This window comes from Cinclus cinclus, chromosome 22 (genome assembly GCF_963662255.1).
Source record: "Cinclus cinclus chromosome 22, bCinCin1.1, whole genome shotgun sequence".
Taxonomy (NCBI): Eukaryota; Metazoa; Chordata; class Aves; order Passeriformes; family Cinclidae; genus Cinclus; species Cinclus cinclus.
The window spans coordinates 8,125,138-8,144,463 of NC_085067.1; the positions used below are offsets into that span (position 1 = coordinate 8,125,138).

The following is a 19,326-nucleotide window of genomic DNA, read 5'->3' on the forward strand; positions in this document are numbered from 1 at the left end:
TAAGCAGTTAGCTCATTATCAGATACATTCCATTTAAGAACAACAAATATAATTCAAACAAGCACAGTAAACCAGGATATGATCATCTAATGGTTATATGACTTGTATTTCTACCTTCAGTTCAGATGAGTCATTTGCCATGGTCCTTTTCTGCTTAGCTGAAGTAACAGGCCTGAGCCATGGTTTTGCAAGGGTATCAAGGCCCTTATTTCATAAGGTGTTATCTGTTTGAAAAATAAATTAACATCATCAGACACTTTGTCAAATAAATATTTGGAAAGATATCACCTAATTGAAATTGTACCTCTTCTCCAGCAATTCTCTTGTCATATTTCCACTGAGTTGGCTTTTGTGATTTTTGTTTTGTTTTACTTTAACATTCCCAAAACACATCACTGTGAAGCTTGATATAAGCAAATTGTGATGGCAGTCGTCATTATTTTAAACCATGAAAGGCATTTGTAGAGTCCTCATCCTGTTATGGAAATCATCATAGTGCAGTAACCATGAGTCTGTAGAGATGGAAAGAAAGATATAATGTGTGGGGACACGCAGCATTTGTTTATATTTTCAGTAATCCTGGGTAGTAGAGGGGGAAATATGATGTATTAACCATGTTTAAAAACCTCTGGTTTTCGCCTTCAGATTCCTCCCACCATGAGTTGTTGGAATTATGTGAGAAACCTGAGGTTGAGGTCACCCTTGAAGGTCAGTTCCTCTGGTCATTGATTTCAGTTGCTTAGGCATTTTTATATCCAAAATTTGTTTTCCAAACCTACACTACTTGGCACTGAATGAAGAGAATTGTGTGCCAGTGTTGAGTGGAGTTTGGATTGTCCACTGCTTGTAAATGTGTCTGGTTGGGGAAAGTATTAAAAAACTATTATTAAAAAAGTATTAAAAAAGCATATAGGACATATTGGGCTGGTTTTGAAATTATTCCAGTGAGCAAATTGTATCTTTTGTGTATTTTTCAAGAATTGGTAATGAAAAATTCTCATTGAACAGACCAGATGTTGTAACACTGATTCATTCTGGAGAGCACATTGCTTTATAAACACACTGCTGGTATATGTAACATCTGTAGTTAACACTACTCCTTTGCTCAGGCCCTTTTGAAGGAAGAAGTTGTTCCTTCACAGGTAATAGCAGGATCTTTCTATGTTACTCAGGTAAATCTTTTGTAGCAGCATTTGCTGCCCTGATAAGCACAGTTCCTTCTTTTTGTTTGAGACTTGTATTTCAAAGCATTTCCAGTTTTGCATACGTGTTTACTGTAAAAAGAAGTAGGTTTGATTTATTTTTATTTTTATTTTTTTTTCCTTAAAGCTGATGAAGATGACTACCCACCCCTAGAAAAGAGACTGAAGTGCACAAAGTCAGCTGATGAAGCTGCCAGTAGCCAGAGAAGAGAAGCAAGAGTGTTTGATTCTGGTAAGGTGAAAATTAAACACTATTTAATTTCTCTGCTCTGTTTTATGAAAAGGTTTTGTCTAATTTTGTACTGCAAAAAAAATTCAGAATGGTTTAAAAAATAATAGTTTCATCAAATGATAATTTAGAAATGTTTTTTTAGGAAGTAGAGCAGATAAAAGCCATATAGAGCATTTTTGGATATTCATTTAAAACCAAGGGTTCTGTGTAAAGGTATTGCACTCTATAATCATGATCATAGGCTGTCTCTGTTGTTTCCTCTTATTTGACATGATGACATAAATAGACACACAGGTCTTAGTGAGATTGTATGAGTGGGCAGCACAGTGTCATTGAAAGTCAGCAATCAGAAAGTTGAGGTTATTTTGTCAGAACAATTGTTTTAAAGGGAACAAAATCATGTTTGAGAAGCTGGGGCCAGTGCTGGTGAATGAGAACATTTAGAACTGTGAAGAAGGCTTCTTCCATAGGAGCTGTGTGTATTTACCCAAGATCAGAAGAGACCTTGTGATGATAACAGGTTATTTATAAAAAAATTACTTCATTGTTGAACACTACTGCATTTATGTGTTTTAAGAAGTTTCCCATCTGGGAGTTTTCTTCCAGAACTTTGTTGCCATCTCATTTGAGGTTTTTGCACAAGTTCCTCAGTTGTGAATGTTTCTGAGTGTTTTGGTCCTGGACTAGGTGGACCATCTTTAAGTCTTGTGGCTATCCTGATATTTCCAATAATGCTGTCTATTTAAAATTTGTTTTACTTAATTCTCTCAGAAAGGTTATAAGTGGTCAGTTGATATGACAGGCATTTTTAAGACCATACTTAGTGTTCATGTCTAGTGAAATAACTCCTAATGCTTTCCTTTTGTACTACTTTGCATTTGCTAGTTATCTATCCTGGACTAACTTGGAGTTAGAAAAAAACATTAGAGAGTTTTCCATGAACTGGATGATGTATTTGACATAGTTCAGATATAGTCCAGCTAAGGTGTCCCAGTGGATACAGCTGAATTTCTTCTATACATCACACACATCATGTGAAGAGAAACTGTAGAGGAGATGAATCCCTCTGCAGACAGCCCTGGGACAGCCCCCTGGAACCTCTTTTGGGATAAGAAAAACTACTTGCTTAGAATGACTCATGTTAGAAAAATATAAGCTCTTCTTCTTATCTTTTTAGCATATTATTGGGTAGGTTTGGTTCTTTATAATTGGTTGTCCCAAAGAAAGAAAGATAATGTAGCTGGGCAAAATGTGTTAAGCCTGTTTTCCATTGGTTTACTTGTCATCCCCCCAAACCCTATAAAAGTACATGTGTGATCCCCCATCTTGGGATTTGTGGCCTGACCCCTTCATGGACAATAATAAAGCCTGTGGAAAAAGTCTGAGCTGCTCTCCTGGTCTTGTTGTGCCAGCTAGAAACTACAGGTTTCTGTGAGAAACCATGAAGCTAAGCACCTAAAGGCCAGCACTCACAAACCTTGGAACTTTCCCCTGCCCAACAACTGGGCAGGGGGGACACAACAAAATGTTACAAGAAACCTTTGACAAAAAGGTTCCTTCAGGCTTGCTGCCAAAGTGATGCCATACTGCAGTATACAGGGGTCTGAAAGGAGATTTTCTTCAAAATGCACAAGCACAGCTTTACTCAGCCAGTATAACTAAAATATGTTCCTTCATGCACTGCTGCTATTTTGATCGAGTTTCTGATGCAGTTATCTTCACTTGCTTTAACTGTGCTGCAGTTAAGTATCAATTGCTCTTTCTTACACTGAATGTTGCTCAGCTAATCCTGCTTGTCTTGTTGGTGCTCACTGTCCCAATAAAAGCAATGGGATCATGGATTTCCCTCCCAGGTGTCTGTCACTGGTGGCCTTGCAGCCTGTTATGGAAATCATCATAGTGCAGTAACCATGAGTCTGTAGAGATGGTGAAAAAATATATATAATGTGTGGGGACACATAGCCTTTGTTTATATTCTCACTAATCGTGGTTAACAGAGGGGTAAATATTTATGATTGTGTTAACCCCACAAATCCAAGACCATGGAATTGCCTTGTGTCATAGCACCAACTGTGCACTGCTGCACGTGCAGTTTAGCCAGTGTAACCCTCGCCTCCTTGCCTTTGTCTGGAATTGCTCAAAGGCTCATGGGAACATATCTTTGCTCCTGTTTTTGTTACATGCTGTGATTGCAAGGGGCTTCTTTGTCAATGTTGGTTTAGATGGAAAGGCATGGAGTGTTTGGTTGAAAATCTTTTCTGTGTCCATCACTCAGCAGTCCTGTTTTTCCCTTTCAGATTCCTCACGGAAGCGTGACTCCTCAGAATCAGGTACAGATAGTGAGCCTGAGTTCACTAGTGAAGGTTAGTTCTTCTGGTCACTGATTTCATTTAGTTGGGCATTTTTATATTCAAAATTTGGTTTCTAAAGCCTGTGTTTCTGTATGTGAAATCAGTTTTCTTTGTGTGGTCTAAGCATTTGTTTTCTCTGAGGTTGGAGGTATTGGTATTTGGGATGTCTAAAAAGCTCCCTGCCATGAGGGAGGTAGGGATGGATTGGGAAGTGAGTGGCTAAGTAGCAGCTCTGTGGCAGGTTGCTAGGTTTGCTGTTGTCCTGTCTGTCCACTTGTGTGTGTGTTTAAGGTAGAGTTGACCTGTTTGATGAATTTCATTGGTGCCCTTTAGTTGTACACTGCTTAGAAAGTGGGTTTAGAAGTTTTGAGCTCTTCAAGAGAAAACTTAGGTACTGTCTTTTGAGATCTGCGAGTGGGATGAGCTCCCTTCCAGTTAGATCAAAAGGGCAGTCCCTATCTGCACAATTTATTGTGTGATTCCTTTTGCTGTTTTGCGTGGTCTTTTTGCCATCATGTGATGTCCAGTCCTTTTTCAGGAGACAATGCTGTTTTCCTTAGGAAGTACAGAGGCAGCTTTGTTTTTTTGCTCTCTTGTGCTTTGCACAGGCCTGACTGACAGAAAAAGTTGTTCCTTTACAGGTTTGAGCAGTAGCTTTCTAAAGTTAATGAATGAATTATGTTGTATAAAATTTGGTGTCCTGATAAGTGGAGTTCCTTATTTTTGTTGGAGTTTTGAAATTCACAGCTGTTCCAATGCTGCACACGAGCAGTACTCTTTAATAAAAAAACAGTGATTTTTTTTTTCTGTTTCTTAAAGATGATGATTATGATGATGATGATGATGATGATGATGATGATGATGAGTACCTGCCACCTAGCAGGAGACAGAGGAGCACCAGATTGTCTAATCGAGCTTCCAATACTGGGAAAAGAAAAGCTAAAGACTTCAATTTTGGTAAAATGAAAATTTAAGATTATGTTATCTCCCAGGTTTGTTTTATGGAAAGGTTTAGTTAATTTTATGCTGCAGGAGTGAGACATGTTAGTGTCATCCTTCATTTAGGAACCATGGGCTCTCTCAAGATGCCATGCTGTAGTACAACCTTCATCATAGGATGCATCTGTCCTTTCTTGTTACTTGATGTGACAATGTGAATAGAAACACAGGAAGTTTAAAATTTGCTCATGTGTTCTTGCATTATCCCTTATCTTGTGGTTTCTGCACAGAAACTCATCCATGCCCTTCAGTTTAATCTGGTTAAAATCACCCCAGATAATATGCAATCCTGTACATGTACTTTGTTCTGTGGTTTGGTTTGGTCTGTTTTGCTTTGATTTGGTTTGTAGACACATTAATCTGTTTGCTTTTATAAAGTTCTGTGCCATCAGGAATATGTTCTTTCCTTTATGTTTTTAAAGGCAGCCACTAGAGTTCTGATGGCAGTGAAGAAACAGATGTGGTGATAGAGCATTTAAGATGTGCAAGGTTTTCTGTGAGGATAAATTAATATCATTGGATATTTTTCTCAGAAATACCTGGGAAGATGTCACCTAATTGAAATAGTACATCTTCTTCAGCCATTCTCTTGTCATATTTGCACCAGGTTGGCTTTTGTGGTTTTTGTTTTGTTTTGCCTTTAATGTCCCAAATCAGCCCACTGTGGAGCTTGCTATAAGCAAATTGTGATGGGAGTTGTCATTGTTTGAAATCATGAAAGGCATTTGTAGGGTGCTCATCACCCAGAGTTTAGTGTTTTGATGGGATGTGAAAAGCACATCACTGTTGAGCTGGCTTTGCTCAGGGCAGGTGGCTCTCCAGCCTGAGTCGTGTGCTTTTCCAGGCAGGTTTTGCTAGCAGCAATGCTCCTTGTTGCACTTCCCATTAGTTTTGCTTGGAAGGTAGCTGTCACCATAGTCATGGTTACCTTTCCATGGAATTGAGCAGCAGTTCTTGTGATTAGTGAGAATGAAGATTTTATAGAGTTTGTTATAGTACTAGCTTGTCTTTATTAAGTTATTAATTATCAACTAATTCTGTATTCTCAATTATCAATGACTCTTTTTCGCATCCAGTGTTGCTCAGCTGATCCTGCTTGTCTTGTTGGTGCTCACTGTCCCAATTAAAGCAATGGGATCATGGATTTCCCTCCCAGGTGTCTGTCACTGGTGGCCTTGCAGCCTGTTATGGAAATCATCATAGTGCAGTAACCATGAGTCTGTAGAGCTGGTGAAAAAATATATATAATGTGTGGGGACACATAGCCTTTGTTTATATTTTCAGTAATCGTGGTTAACAGAGGGGTAAATATTTATGATTGTGTTAACCCCACAAAGCCAAGACCATGGAATTGCCTTGTGTCATAGCACCAACTGTGCACTGCTGCACGTGCAGTTTAGCCAGTGTAACCCTCACCTCCTTGCCTTTGTCTGGAATTGCTCAAAGGCTCATGGGAACATATCTTTGCTCCTGTTTATGTTACATGCTGTGATTGCAAGGGGCTTCTTTGTCAATGTTGGTTTAGATGGAAAGGCATGGAGTGTTTGGTTGAGAATCTTTTCTGTGTCCATCACTCAGCAGTCCTGTTTTTCTCTTGCAGGTTCCTCCCAGCAGTATTACTTCTCAGAGATAAGTGAAAGACCTGAGCTTGAGGTCACTGTTGAAGGTCAGTTCCTCTGGTCATTGATTTCATTTAGTTGGGCATTTCTATATCCAAAAAGTGGTTTCCAAAGCCTGCAGTACTTGGTACTGAATGAAGAGAATATTGTGCCAGTGTTGTTTGGATTGTGCACTGCTTGTAAATGTTTCTGGTTGATAAGTATTAAAAAGCATAATATACTGAAGCATATAGGACATATTGGACTGGTTTTGAAATGATTCCAGACAGCAAATTGTATCTTTTGTGTTTACCTCAACCTCTGGTAATGACAAATGCTCATTGAACAGACCAGATGTTTTAACACTGATTCATTCTGAAGACCACATTGCTTTATAAACAAACTGTTGGTGTAGGTAACATTTGTAGTTAACACTACACATTTGCTTAGGCCCTTTTGAGGGAACAAGTTGTTCCTTCACAGGTAAGAAAAGGAGCTTTCTAAAGTTACTGAGGTCAGTAGTTTGTATCACAATTTGGTGCCCTGATTAGCACAGTTCCCTACTTGTCTTGGAGTCTTATAATTCAAAGTAGTTGAAGTCCTGCACACAAGTTCCGTGGGAAAAAAGGAGTTTGTTTTTTTATTTCTTTCTTAAAGCTGCTGATGACAACAGCCTACCCTGTGACATGAGACAGAATATCACCCAGTCTGCTATTGAAGCTGACAAGACTGGGAGAAGTAAAGCAGAACAGTTCAATTCTGGTAAGATGAAAGTTTAAAATAATTGTATCCCTCAGCTTTGTTATCTGAAAAGGTTTTGGTCTGCAGGAGTTAGACATGCTAGTGCCAGCTTTCATTTAAGAGCCATGGGCTCTGCATAGGTGCGTTGCAGCCATATAATCATCATCATAGGCTACACCTGTTATTTCTTGTTCTTTGATGTGGCAAGGAGAAAAGACACACAGGAAGTTGGGATTTTCTTGTTGTGTTCTTGCATGATCCTTTATGTTGTGGGTTCTGCACAGAAACTCATTCATGCCCTTCACTTTACTCAGGTTAAAGATGCTTCCCCTGGGTTTTTTTTCGATCCTGTACCTCTGCTTAATTCTCTAGTGTGGTTTGGTTTGGTTTGGTTTGGTTTGTGGACACATTAATCTGTATGCTTTTATAAGGTTCTGTGCCATCAGGAATATGTTTTTTCCTTTATATTTTTAAAGGCAGCCACTAGAGTTCTGATAGCAGTGAAGAAAGAGATGTGGAGGTAGAGTAAGAGCATTTGAGATGTGAAATGTGTTCTGTGAGGATAAATTAATATAATTGGATATTTTTCTCAGAAATATCTGGGAGGATGTCACCTAATTGAAATTGTACATCTTCTCCAGCCATTCTCTTGTCATATTTGCACCAGGGGGAAATATTTATGATTGTGTTAACCCCACAAATCCAAGACCATGGAATTGCCTTGTGTCATAGCACCAACTGTGCACTGCTGCACGTGCAGTTTAGCCAGTGTAACCCTCACCTCCTTGCCTTTGTCTGGAATTGCTCAAAGGCTCATGGGAACATATCTTTGCTCCTGTTTTTGTTACATGCTGTGATTGCAAGGGGCTTCTTTGTCAATGTTGGTTTAGATGGAAAGGCATGGAGTGTTTGGTTGAAAATCTTTTCTGTGTCCATCACTCAGCAGTCCTGTTTTTCCCTTTCAGATTCCTCCAAGCATGAGTTGTCAGAAGCATGTGAGAAGCTTGAGCTTGAGGTCACTGTTGAAGGTCAGTTCTTCTGGTCATTGATTTCATTTAGTTGGGCATTTTTATATCCAAAATGTGTTTTCTATAGCCTTCACTCTTTGATACTGAATGAAGAGAATAGTGTGCCAGTGTTGAATGTAGTTTGGATTGTGCACTGCTTGGTAAATTTGCCTAGTTGGGAAGTATTAAAAAACCAATATACTGAAGCATATAGGACATACTGGGCTGGTTTTGAAATGAGGCCAGACAGCAAACTGTATCTTTTGTGTATTTTTGAAGCATTGGTAATGAAAAATACTCATTGAACAGACCAGATGTTCTAAGCTTGATTCATTCTGGAGGGCACGTTGGTTTATAAACACACTGAAGTTATATGTGTAACATCTGTAGTTAGCACTGGCTTCTGGGAAGAGATGTACCAGAACAGAAAGTCTGTGTTGCAGGTGGTGTAAGTGAAGCTTCAAGGTGTGTGTCTGATATTGATAACTGTGAAATAGGAACCTTTGCACTTAGCACCTCCCTTTCTGATCTAAATGGCTCTAAAGCTGCTGATCATTGTCCCTAGTGTTCTCATGTTAGGATCTTGGTGGGAGGTTATCTGTGTTTCTTGTATTTGTGAATTAGTGTCCTGTAACTTCCTTAAACCAGTGCTGAGATTGGCTTTTGCAGTGCTTGCTTGTGGAATTACATTAAGACCACCCAGTTACTGTAGGAACTCAGGACTTCTGGGCAGCAAATCCATGTGCTTATGCAGGAGCAAATTTATTATTTCCTTTTAACCTTACAATCTAAAACTGCTGTTCAGGCAATCATGCATTTTTTTTACTGGTTCTTCTCTCTTGTCCTCGAGCCTGGCAAGAGCCTTGCAGGTAAAATAATTGGTTGCCCTCCAACGCATCACCACCCACCTTTATCTTTGCTCTTCTAATCTTAGTAATCTGGTTTTTGGCTTCTTTTCTCCCAGTTTTGCTCAATTTTATGTTTCAAGAGTCTGGAAGAGTTCCAGAAAGTTTGATAGGCTGCAGAAAAACACCTAAAAATGGCTCTTCCAGGGCACCTGTTATAAACAATGGTCTAAATTAGAAAATGTAGAAAAACTATCTACACACAGGTTAGGTGGTGCACTTGACACAGATTATGGAGTAGACAGCTCAGTTACATTGCTACAAATCAGCAATTTAGGAAGTAAGCAGGGCATTTAGCAGAAAGTGCACACTTCTGGCACTACGTTCACCATTTTACATTTCAGTATGGAAATAAATCCAAAATGACCTCAACAGAATAGTTTATATGAGAAGAGTTAATAAGTTCTTTGCATATATGTACAAGCCTTTTCCACAAAAGTAAAAGGGTTCTGAAGATGTGTTCCCTGAGAAGAGCATAAGAGAACTGTATAAGTACAAGATATGGCAATATGTGATTTTATTCTTGCTGAGTAAACCATACCCTTGGTGACACGGGTACATGTGTTTCTGTATGTGAAATCAGTTTTCTTTGTGTGGTCTAAGCATTTGTTTTCTCTGAGGTTGGAGGTATTGGTATTTGGGATGTCTAAAAAGCTCCCTGCCATGAGGGAGGTAGGGATGGATTGGGAAGTGAGTGGCTAAGTAGCAGCTCTGTGGCAGGTTGCTAGGTTTGCTGTTGTCCTGTCTGTCCACTTGTGTGTGTGTTTAAGGTAGAGTTGACCTGTTTGATGAATTTCATTGGTGCCCTTTAGTTGTACACTGCTTAGAAAGTGGGTTTAGAAGATTTGAGCTCTTCAAGAGAAAACTTAGGTACTGTCTTTTGAGATCTGCGAGTGGGATGAGCTCCCTTCCAGTTAGATCAAAAGGGCAGTCCCTATCTGCACAATTTATTGTGTGATTCCTTTTGCTGTTTTGCGTGGTCTTTTTGCCATCATGTGATGTCCAGTCCTTTTTCAGGAGACAATGTTGTTTTCCTTAGGAAGTACAGAGGCAGCTTTATTTTCTTGCTCTCTTGTGCTTTGCACAGGCCTGACTGACGGTAAAAGTTGTTCCTTTACAGGTTTGAGCAGTAGCTTTCTAAAGTTATTCAGGTAAGTAATGTGTATCAAAATTTGGTGCTCTCTTAAGCGCAGTTCCTTATTTTTATTCGAGTTTTGTATTTCAAGGCATTTGAAGTGTAGTACACTAGTTGTTGGATAAGAAAACCACTGTTGTTGTTTTTTCTCTTTCTAAAAGCTGATGATTATGACAACATACCTTCTGACAAGATACTGAAGAACACTGAGTCTGCTAATGAACCTGCCAATACTGGAAGAAGAAAAGCAGGAGATTTCAGTTTTAGTAAGATGAAATTTTAAGATTATTTTATGTCCCAGGTTTTTTTAGGAGAAGGTTTTGGTTAATATTGTGCTGCAGGAATCAGACATGTTACTGTCAGCCTTCATTTAAGAGCCATGAGCTCTTAAAGATGAATTTCAGCAGTGTAATCATCATCATAGGCTACCTCTTTTTTTTTTCTTATTTGACGTGACAACATAAATAGACACGAAGGTAAGAATACATACTTTATGTTCATGTCTAGTGAAACAACTCCTAATGCTTTCCTTTTGTACTACTTTGCATTTGCTGGTTATCTACACTGGAATAACTTGGAATTAGACAAAACCATGGTAGAGTTTTCCATGAACTGGATGATGTATTTGACATAGTTCAGATATAGTCCAGCTAAGGTGTCCCATTGGATACTGCTGAATTTCTGGTATACACCACACTCATCATGTGAAGAGAAACCTTTGACAAAAAGATTCCTTCAGGCTTGCTGCCAAAGTGATGCCATACTGCAGTATACAGGGGTCTGAACGGAGATTTTCTTCAAAATGCACAAGCACAGCTTTACTCAGCCAGAATAAGTAAAAATATGTTCCTTCATGCACTGCTGCTACATTTTAATCGAGTTTCTGATACAATTAGCTTCACTTGTTTTAACTGTGCTGCAGTTAAGTATCAATTGCTCTTTCTTACACTGAATGTTGCTCAGCTAATCCTGCTTGTCTTGTTGGTGCTCACTGTCCCAATTAAAGCAATGGGATCATGGATTTCCCTCCCAGGTGTCTGTCACTGGTGGCCTTGCAGCCTGTTATGGAAATCATCATAGTGCAGTAACCATGAGTCTGTAGAGATGGTGAAAAAATATATATAATGTGTGGGGACACATAGCCTTTGTTTATATTTTCAGTAATCGTGGTTAACAGAGGGGTAAATATTTATGATTGTGTTAACCCCACAAAGCCAAGACCATGGAATTGCCTTGTGTCATAGCACCAACTGTGCACTGCTGCACGTGCAGTTTAGCCAGTGTAACCCTCACCTCCTTGCCTTTGTCTGGAATTGCTCAAAGGCTCATGGGAACATATCTTTGCTCCTGTTTATGCTACATGCTGTGATTGCAAGGGGCTTTTTTGTCAATGTTGGTTTAGATGGAAAGGCATGGAGTGTTTGGTTGAGAATATTTTCTGTGTCCATCACTCAGCAGTCCTGTTTTTCCCTTTCAGATTCCTCACAGAAGCGTGATTTGTTGGAATTACGTGAGAAACCTGAGGTTGAGGTCACCCTTGAAGGTCAGTTCCTCTGGTCATTGATTTCAGTTGCTGGGGCATTTTTATATCCAAATTGTTTCTTCCATAACCTACATTACAAGGTAATGAATGAAGAGATTAGTGTGTCAGTGTTGAGTGTAGTTTGGATTATGCATTGCTTGTAAATGTGCCTGGTTGATAAGTGTTAAAAAAACATATTATAGTGAAGCATATATGACATATTGGGCTGGTTTTGAAATTGTTCCAGTGAGCAAATTGTATCTTTTGTGTATTTTTCAAGAATTGGTAATGAAAAATTCTCATTGAACAGACCAGATGTTGTAACACTGATTCATTCTGGAGAGCACATTGCTTTATAAACACACTGCTGGTATATGTAACATCTGTAGTTAACACTACTCCTTTGCTCAGGCCCTTTTGAAGGAAGATGTTGTTCCTTCACAGGTAATAGCAGGATCTTTCTATGTTACTCAGGTAAATCTTTTGTAGCAGCATTTGCTGCCCTGATAAGCACAGTTCCTTCTTTTTGTTTGAGACTTGTATTTCAAAGCATTTCCAGTTTTGCATACGTGTTTACTGTAAAAAGAAGTAGGTTTGATTTATTTTTATTTTTATTTTTTTTTCCTTAAAGCTGATGAAGATGACTACCCACCCCTAGAAAAGAGACTGAAGTGCACAAAGTCAGCTGATGAAGCTGCCAGTAGCCAGAGAAGAGAAGCAAGAGTGTTTGATTCTGGTAAGGTGAAAATTAAACACTATTTAATTTCTCTGCTCTGTTTTATGAAAAGGTTTTGTCTAATTTTGTACTGCAAAAAAAATTCAGAATGGTTTAAAAAATAATAGTTTCATCAAATGATAATTTAGAAATGTTTTTTTAGGAAGTAGAGCAGATAAAAGCCATATAGAGCATTTTTGGATATTCATTTAAAACCAAGGGTTCTGTGTAAAGGTATTGCACTCTATAATCATGATCATAGGCTGTCTCTGTTGTTTCCTCTTATTTGACATGATGACATAAATAGACACACAGGAAGTTGGGATTTTCTTGTTGTGTTCTTGCAAGATCCCTTTTGTTGTGGGTTCTCCACCGCAATTCATCCATGCCCCTCAGTTTACTCAGGTTAAAGATGCTTCCCCTGGGATTTTTTATGATCTTGTACCTCTGCTCAATTCTGTGGTGTGGTTTGTTTTCATTTGGTTTGGTTTGTGGACACATTAATCTGTTTGCTTTTATAAAGTTCTGTGCCATCAGGAATATGTTCTTTCCTTTATGTTTTTAAAGGCAGCCACTAGAGTTCTGATGGCAGTGAAGAAACAGATGTGGTGATAGAGCATTTGAGATGTGCAAGGTTTTCTGTGAGGACAAATTAATATCATTGGATATTTTTCTCAGAAATACCTGGGAAGATGTCACCTAATTGAAATAGTACATCTTCTTCAGCCATTCTCTTGTCATATTTGCACCAGGTTGGCTTTTGTGGTTTTTGTTTTGTTTTGCCTTTAATGTCCCAAATCAGCCCACTGTGGAGCTTGCTATAAGCAAATTGTGATGGGAGTTGTCATTGTTTGAAATCATGAAAGGCATTTGTAGGGTGCTCATCACCCAGAGTTTAGTGTTTTGATGGGATGTGAAAAGCACATCACTGTTGAGCTGGCTTTGCTCAGGGCAGGTGGCTCTCCAGCCTGAGTCGTGTGCTTTTCCAGGCAGGTTTTGCTAGCAGCAATGCTCCTTGTTGCACTTCCCATTAGTTTTGCTTGGAAGGTAGCTGTCACCATAGTCATGGTTACCTTTCCATGGAATTGAGCAGCAGTTCTTGTGATTAGTGAGAATGAGGTTGCACATGGTGGCTGTAGTATTGACTGAACTCACTGGAGAAGGGAAATCTAGGTAGTTTGTTTTGTTCAGCATAATGTCATGTGCTTTATACCTGAGCATGAAGGGGGAGTGTGAGGAAGGGGAAGTGTGATAGGAAATGAGTGAGACTCTGCTTCTGCCTTGGTTTTGACTGGAATTTTATGGTACAGATGCTGAGTGTGGCCCTTTGAGTCAAAGTAAGGTTTTGTCACACGCCTTTTTCTCAGATCTGTGGTTCTTCACAGCTTTCTGTAAGGAGGGTATGGAAAGATTCAACTGGCTTTGCTGAGTGAAATACATCAGTTGTTTGTGAAGGATGGCATTTATGAAAAGGTCTAGAGGCAGTGGGTAAAAATTGCAGGTAACATTCTAACTAAAATTTCGTTTGTGGTTGAAATGGGCCTACAGAGTAGGCAGCCTTGTCTGCATTCTGTAAAATGAAATGAGTTCTTGCTGATGCTCACAGAAATGAGTGAGACACATGAATCAGTGGCAGTGTTTGGAGTTGTCTTAGATGCAGCTCGTGATGCAGAATTGCAAGTGTGATTGTTTCCTGCAATGAAAATCATCAGTGTTTGTCTGTTTTGGTCTGTGTCTCTGGGGGTTTTCAGTTTTTTTCCACTCATGTAACCTTGGCAAGATGGTGAAAATAGAATTGGCAGAACTATGGGGTGCCTGAAATAACCCCCCAGATTAGCTGTAGCTGGTGAAGGTGTCTGAGATGGTCTTAATGAGATTGTATGAGTGGGCAGCACCGTGTCATTGAAAGTCAGCAATCAGAAAGTTGAGGTTATTGTGTCAGAAGAAATTGTTTAAAAGGGAACAAAATCACGTGTGAGAAGCTGGGGCCAGTGCTGGTGAATGAGAACATTTAGAACTGTGAAGAAGGCTTCTTCCATAGGAGCTGTGTGTATGTACCCAAGATCAGAAGAGACCTTGTGATGATAACAGGTTGTTTATAAAAATTTACTTCAGTGTTTAACACCATTGGTTTAATGTGTCTTAAGAAGAAGTTTCCCATCTTGGAGTTTTCTTCCTGAAATTTGTTGTCATCTGCTTTTGAGTTTCTTGCACGAGTCCCTTAACTGTGAGTGTTTGTGGGCAATTTTCCTTTGTCTGGAATTGCTCAAAGGCTCATGGGAACATATCTTTGCTCCTGTTTTTGTTACGTGCTTTGACTGCAAGAAGCTTTTTGGCAATGTTGGTTTAGATGGAAAGGAGTGTTTGGTTGAAAATCTTATCAGTGTCCGTTATTCAGCAGTCCTTTTTTTTCAGATTCCTCACATCATGCCTTCTCAAAGATAAGTGAAAGACCTGAGCTTGAGGTCACTGTTGAAGGTCAGTTCCTCTGATCATTGATTTCTGTTGGTTTGGCATTTTTATATCCAAAGTGTTTCTTCCGTAGCCTAGATTACATGGTAATGAATGAAGAGAATATTGTGCCAGTGTTGAGTGTAGTTTGTATTGTGCACTGCTTGTAAATGTGCCTGGTTGGGGGAAGTATTAACAAAACCCAATATACTGAAGTATAGTGGACATATTGGGCTGGTTTGGAAATTATTCCAGACAGCAAATTGTATCTTTTGTGTATTTTTCGAGCATTGGTAATGAAAAATACTCATTGAACAGACCAGATGTTCTAGCATTGACTCATTCTGAAGAGCACATTGCTTTTTTGCTTGTGTGTATATGTTTAATGTAGAGTTCACCCGTTTGATGAATTTAATTAGTGCCCATTAGTTTGACACTGTTTTGAAAGTGGGTCTAAAAAGATTTGAGGTCTTTAAGATAAAACTTAGGTACTGTCTTTTTACATCTGCTAGTGTGGGATGATCTTCCTTCCAGTTAGATCAAAAGGGCAGTCCCTATCTGCACAATTTATTGTGTGATTCCTTTTGCTGTTGCATGGTTGTTTTACCATCATGTGATATCCCATCCTTTTTCAGGAGACAATGTTGTTTTCCTTAGGAAGTACAGAAGCAGCTTTGTTTTTTGCTCTCTTGTGCTTTGCACAGGCCTGATTGAAGGAACAAATTGTTCCTTCACAGGTAAGAACAGGAGCTTTCTAAACTTACTGAGGGAATTAAATTGTAAAAAAAGTTGGTGTCCTGATAAACAGTTTCTTATTTTTGTTGGAGCTTTGAAATTCACAGCAGTTCCAGTGCTGCACACAAGTTCCCTGCATAAAAAAAAGCAGTTTTGTTGTTTTTTTTTTGTTTTGTTTTGTTTTTTTTTCTTTCCTTAAGCTGATGATGATGATTATGAATACCTACCCCCTGATATCAGACTGAATAACTTTTGGTCTGGTATTGAAGCTGGCAATTTTGTGAGAGGGGAAAGCAGAAGAATTCTGTTTTGGTAAGATGAAAATTTAAGATTATTTTATCTCCTATCTTTTTTTTTATGAGAAGGTTTTGGTTAATTTTGTGCTGCAGGAGTGAGATATGTTAGTGCCAGCCTTCACTTAAGAGCCATAAGATCTGTGTATGTGCATTGCAGTACAATCATCATCATGGGCTACCTATGTTGCTTTTCTTTCACAGTGTTGATTTAGATGCAAAGGCATCGAGTGTTTGATTGAAAATCTTGTCCTTGTCCATCATTCAGCAATCCTTTTTTTCTCTTTCAGATTCCTCCCAGGATGAGATGTCAGAAAAAAGTGAGAATTCTGAGGCTGAATTTAGTAGCGAAGGTGAGTTCCACTGGTCATTGATTTCAGTTGGTTGGGCATTTTTATATCTAAAATGTGGTTTCCAAAGCCTTCATTACTTGGCACTGAATGAAGAGAATTGTGGCAGTGTTGAGTTTAGTTTGGATTGTGTACTGCTTGGTAAATAAATCTGGTGGAGTAGTATTAGCACACTCCAATATACTGAAGCATATTGGACTTACTGGGCTGGTTTTGAAATTATGCCAGACAGCAAATTGTATCTTTTGTGTATTTTTCAAGCATTGGTAATGAAAAATACTCATTGAACAGACCAAATGTTCTAACCTTGATTCATTCTGGAGAGCACATTTCTTTATAAATGCACTGTTGGTATATGTAACATTTGTAGTTAACACTACACCTTTGCATAGACCCATTTGAAGGCACAGGTTTTTCCTTCCAGGTAAGAGCAGGGCTTTTCCAAAGTTACTCAGGTAAGTAATCTGTTGGAAAGTTTGGTGCCCTGATATGCACAATTCCTTATTTCTGTTAGAGTTTTGAAATTTGCAGCAATTGGAATGTTGCACACAATTTGCCTAGAGAAAGAAAAACCCAGTGATTTATTATTTTTTTATTTTAAAATTTTATTTATTTTTTAATTTATTTTTATGTCTTCAAGATAATGATGATGATTACCTGCCCTCTGAGGACAAACAGAGGGGAACCAAGTGTGCTAGTGGAGCTGCCAGTATTGGGAGAAGCAGAGGAAGAAAGTTCAATTTTGGTAAGATAAAAATTAAACATGGTTTTATCTTCCTTCTTTGAAAAGCTTTTGGTCACTGCAGGAGTGAGACATGTTAGTGCCAGACTTCATTTAATAGCCATGGGCTCTGCAGCAGTGCAATCATCATAATAGGCTTCCTCTGTTGTTTCTTGTTATTTGATGTGATTAAGGAAATAGATGCAGTGGGAAGTGGGATTTTCTGGGTGTGTTTTTGCATGATCCCTCGTGTAGGGTTCTCCACAGAAACTCATCCATGCCCTTCAGTTTACTCAGGTTAAAGATGTTTCCCCTGAGATTTTTTGCAATCTTGTACCTATGCTTAATTCTGTGGTTTGTTTTGTTTTAGTTTGGTTTGGTTTGTGGACACTATAATCTGGTTTTGTACCGTCAGGAATATGTCTTTTGGCAGACTATTTGAATTTTTATTAGGAATTCTGGACATTGAAGTAAATATAAAATTTCTTATGGATCTCCTTGTTGCATGTTGTTTTGCATAACGAATACCAATTTTAGCAAAAGTGACTTAACATTTTGAGAGCTGTTCTTAAAAGATCATTAATACCATTAGCCCACTGAAGATGTAGCATTCTTTTTGGTTTTGTCAGGAGAACATAAGGACAGCATTTCTAGAGGAGAATACTGAGGAGTTGGTGCAGCAGAAGCTTTTGTTAGATACCTTTTCTCAGTAGAAAAATCACCTAAGCTTTGAAGGTCGGCAGTTTTGGAAGTGAAGAAACATTGGTTTGAGTTCATATGGAAAGAGAGTAAAATACTAGGATGACAGGAGTTTTAGTTGAGCTTGAAATATGTTATGAGCATTTTTAGACTATCCCCAGGCTTCCCTGTTTAATGTTGCTTTGAGTTGTCTTAATCTTCTCTCTGTGCTGTTATTTTTATGAAAATTTCATTTTGAGCTAGACGATGCGCAGTTAGATTACAGTGATTTGCATCTCACTGATTATTCAGATATCTTTATTTCTGGGCTTCCTAAATTGAAATGAGGATATTGCCTCTTAATGTTCACTTTGACGTTCACATACAGAAAGTGACATGTTTCTATGATATTGCAAGATCTGGTTAAAACCCCAAATGAATGTGAGAAGTTTTGGGGAAAATCGCTTCATTTTCTTTAATGACAAAAAGAGCAGCTTTTGGTCATTGCAGTGCTGCTTTTTGGGCATTTCAGAAGACTGCATCTTTTGTAAGGAAGTCCAATATTAGATAACAGGATAGGAGAGAGGAAGTCATTAATCTATCACGACAAAGATACATGCACTCAGAAAACAATGAGAAATCTGTCTGATCTTAGAAGATCTTCCAGTATTTTACATAACCCTCTTGAGATTGAGATGTTTGAGGGAGAGGTTGTTCCTCTGTGTCCTGGTTGAACAGGTATCTGAAGTGGCCTGAGAATAATAAGCTGTGCTCTTCCATTTTTTTGGAAACAGGGCAACAAAGTGGAAAGCAAAATAATTTTAACCAGTCTCTGGTAAAATGTTTGCTAGAAATTGATAATCTCTGGGAAGTGAGGTTAGATTTCAAAACAATTCTCAACCAACTATTTGAGATTAAAAATATCATTGCTGAAAGTAAAGTTTTTTGTCAGCAACTTTTCCCATGTTTTTTGCTTTCTTAATAGATTTTACAAAAAGCTTGTAAGCTTCAAGCTGTGTCTTGCAGTTGTGTTTAACAATTTTAATGGGAAAAAAGTCCCCTTGTCTCACTATGACAGCGATGAGAAGTATGTATGGTTTTCCCCCATTTTAGCACACTGTTGAGCACAGGTGTTGCCAGCCTCCAGCATGCATGGAGTTGCTCTGTGTTTTCCATGCTGAGTTGTGTGTTTCCCATGTTATTTCCTCAAAGAGTTCTCTGTGGCATGGTGATGGGAATAGGAGTGTGTCTAATACCTGAACATCAATGTGTGTGCACTGTACAGGTTGCCCTTATTGTGTGTTTCCTGGAACATAACCCAAGGAGCAGAGAAAGGCATAAAATTGAGGAGACAATGGACAGATGGGGAAAGTTCTCAGGGTTGTTATTTAACTGGGATGATGTTTTGCATATATGATAAGGTGTTTATATAGGAATAGAAAGGAGCCACCATCCATCTTGGTGCCCAGGGGAAAACTAAACTGCTTTTCAGAATGTAAGTTTAGCTTTGTGGTAGGTCTTCAACTTTGCTACAAGAGCACAAAGTGTGTAACAAAAGAATATTTTTACAGTGTTTGGTCAGGGTCCAATGGGTTAATAATGTTGACAATCAGATTTTAAAATCACACTGGTTACCTGGTAGACCCTCTGAATTTTGAAACATCTCTGTAGTCCAACTTATTAAAAAAATA

At 38.6% G+C, this 19,326-nt stretch overlaps 1 protein-coding gene across 11 annotated transcripts in view; it reads left to right on the plus strand.

Moving 5' to 3' along the window:
• The window catches only part of GTF2I (general transcription factor IIi), an 86,556-nt gene that overhangs the window by 43,155 nt on the left and 24,075 nt on the right, over nucleotides 1–19,326 (plus strand). For 8 of the 11 annotated variants that reach the window (XM_062507290.1, XM_062507292.1, XM_062507293.1 and 5 more), the window contains 13 exons: nucleotides 646–708; nucleotides 1,330–1,434; nucleotides 3,732–3,797; nucleotides 4,605–4,742; nucleotides 6,385–6,450; nucleotides 7,040–7,144; nucleotides 8,089–8,151; nucleotides 10,332–10,436; nucleotides 11,648–11,713; nucleotides 12,324–12,428; nucleotides 14,823–14,885; nucleotides 16,177–16,239; nucleotides 16,877–16,981. In XM_062507290.1, coding sequence (XP_062363274.1) covers nucleotides 646–708; nucleotides 1,330–1,434; nucleotides 3,732–3,797; nucleotides 4,605–4,742; nucleotides 6,385–6,450; nucleotides 7,040–7,144; nucleotides 8,089–8,151; nucleotides 10,332–10,436; nucleotides 11,648–11,713; nucleotides 12,324–12,428; nucleotides 14,823–14,885; nucleotides 16,177–16,239; nucleotides 16,877–16,981 — 1,113 coding nt within the window. Of the gene's footprint in view, nucleotides 1–645; nucleotides 709–1,329; nucleotides 1,435–3,731; nucleotides 3,798–4,604; nucleotides 4,743–6,384; nucleotides 6,451–7,039; nucleotides 7,145–8,088; nucleotides 8,152–10,331; nucleotides 10,437–11,647; nucleotides 11,714–12,323; nucleotides 12,429–14,822; nucleotides 14,886–15,793; nucleotides 16,240–16,876; nucleotides 16,982–19,326 lie in introns of those variants that run through there. The other 3 variants (XR_009933883.1, XM_062507291.1, XM_062507296.1) reach the window with 3 other exon arrangements.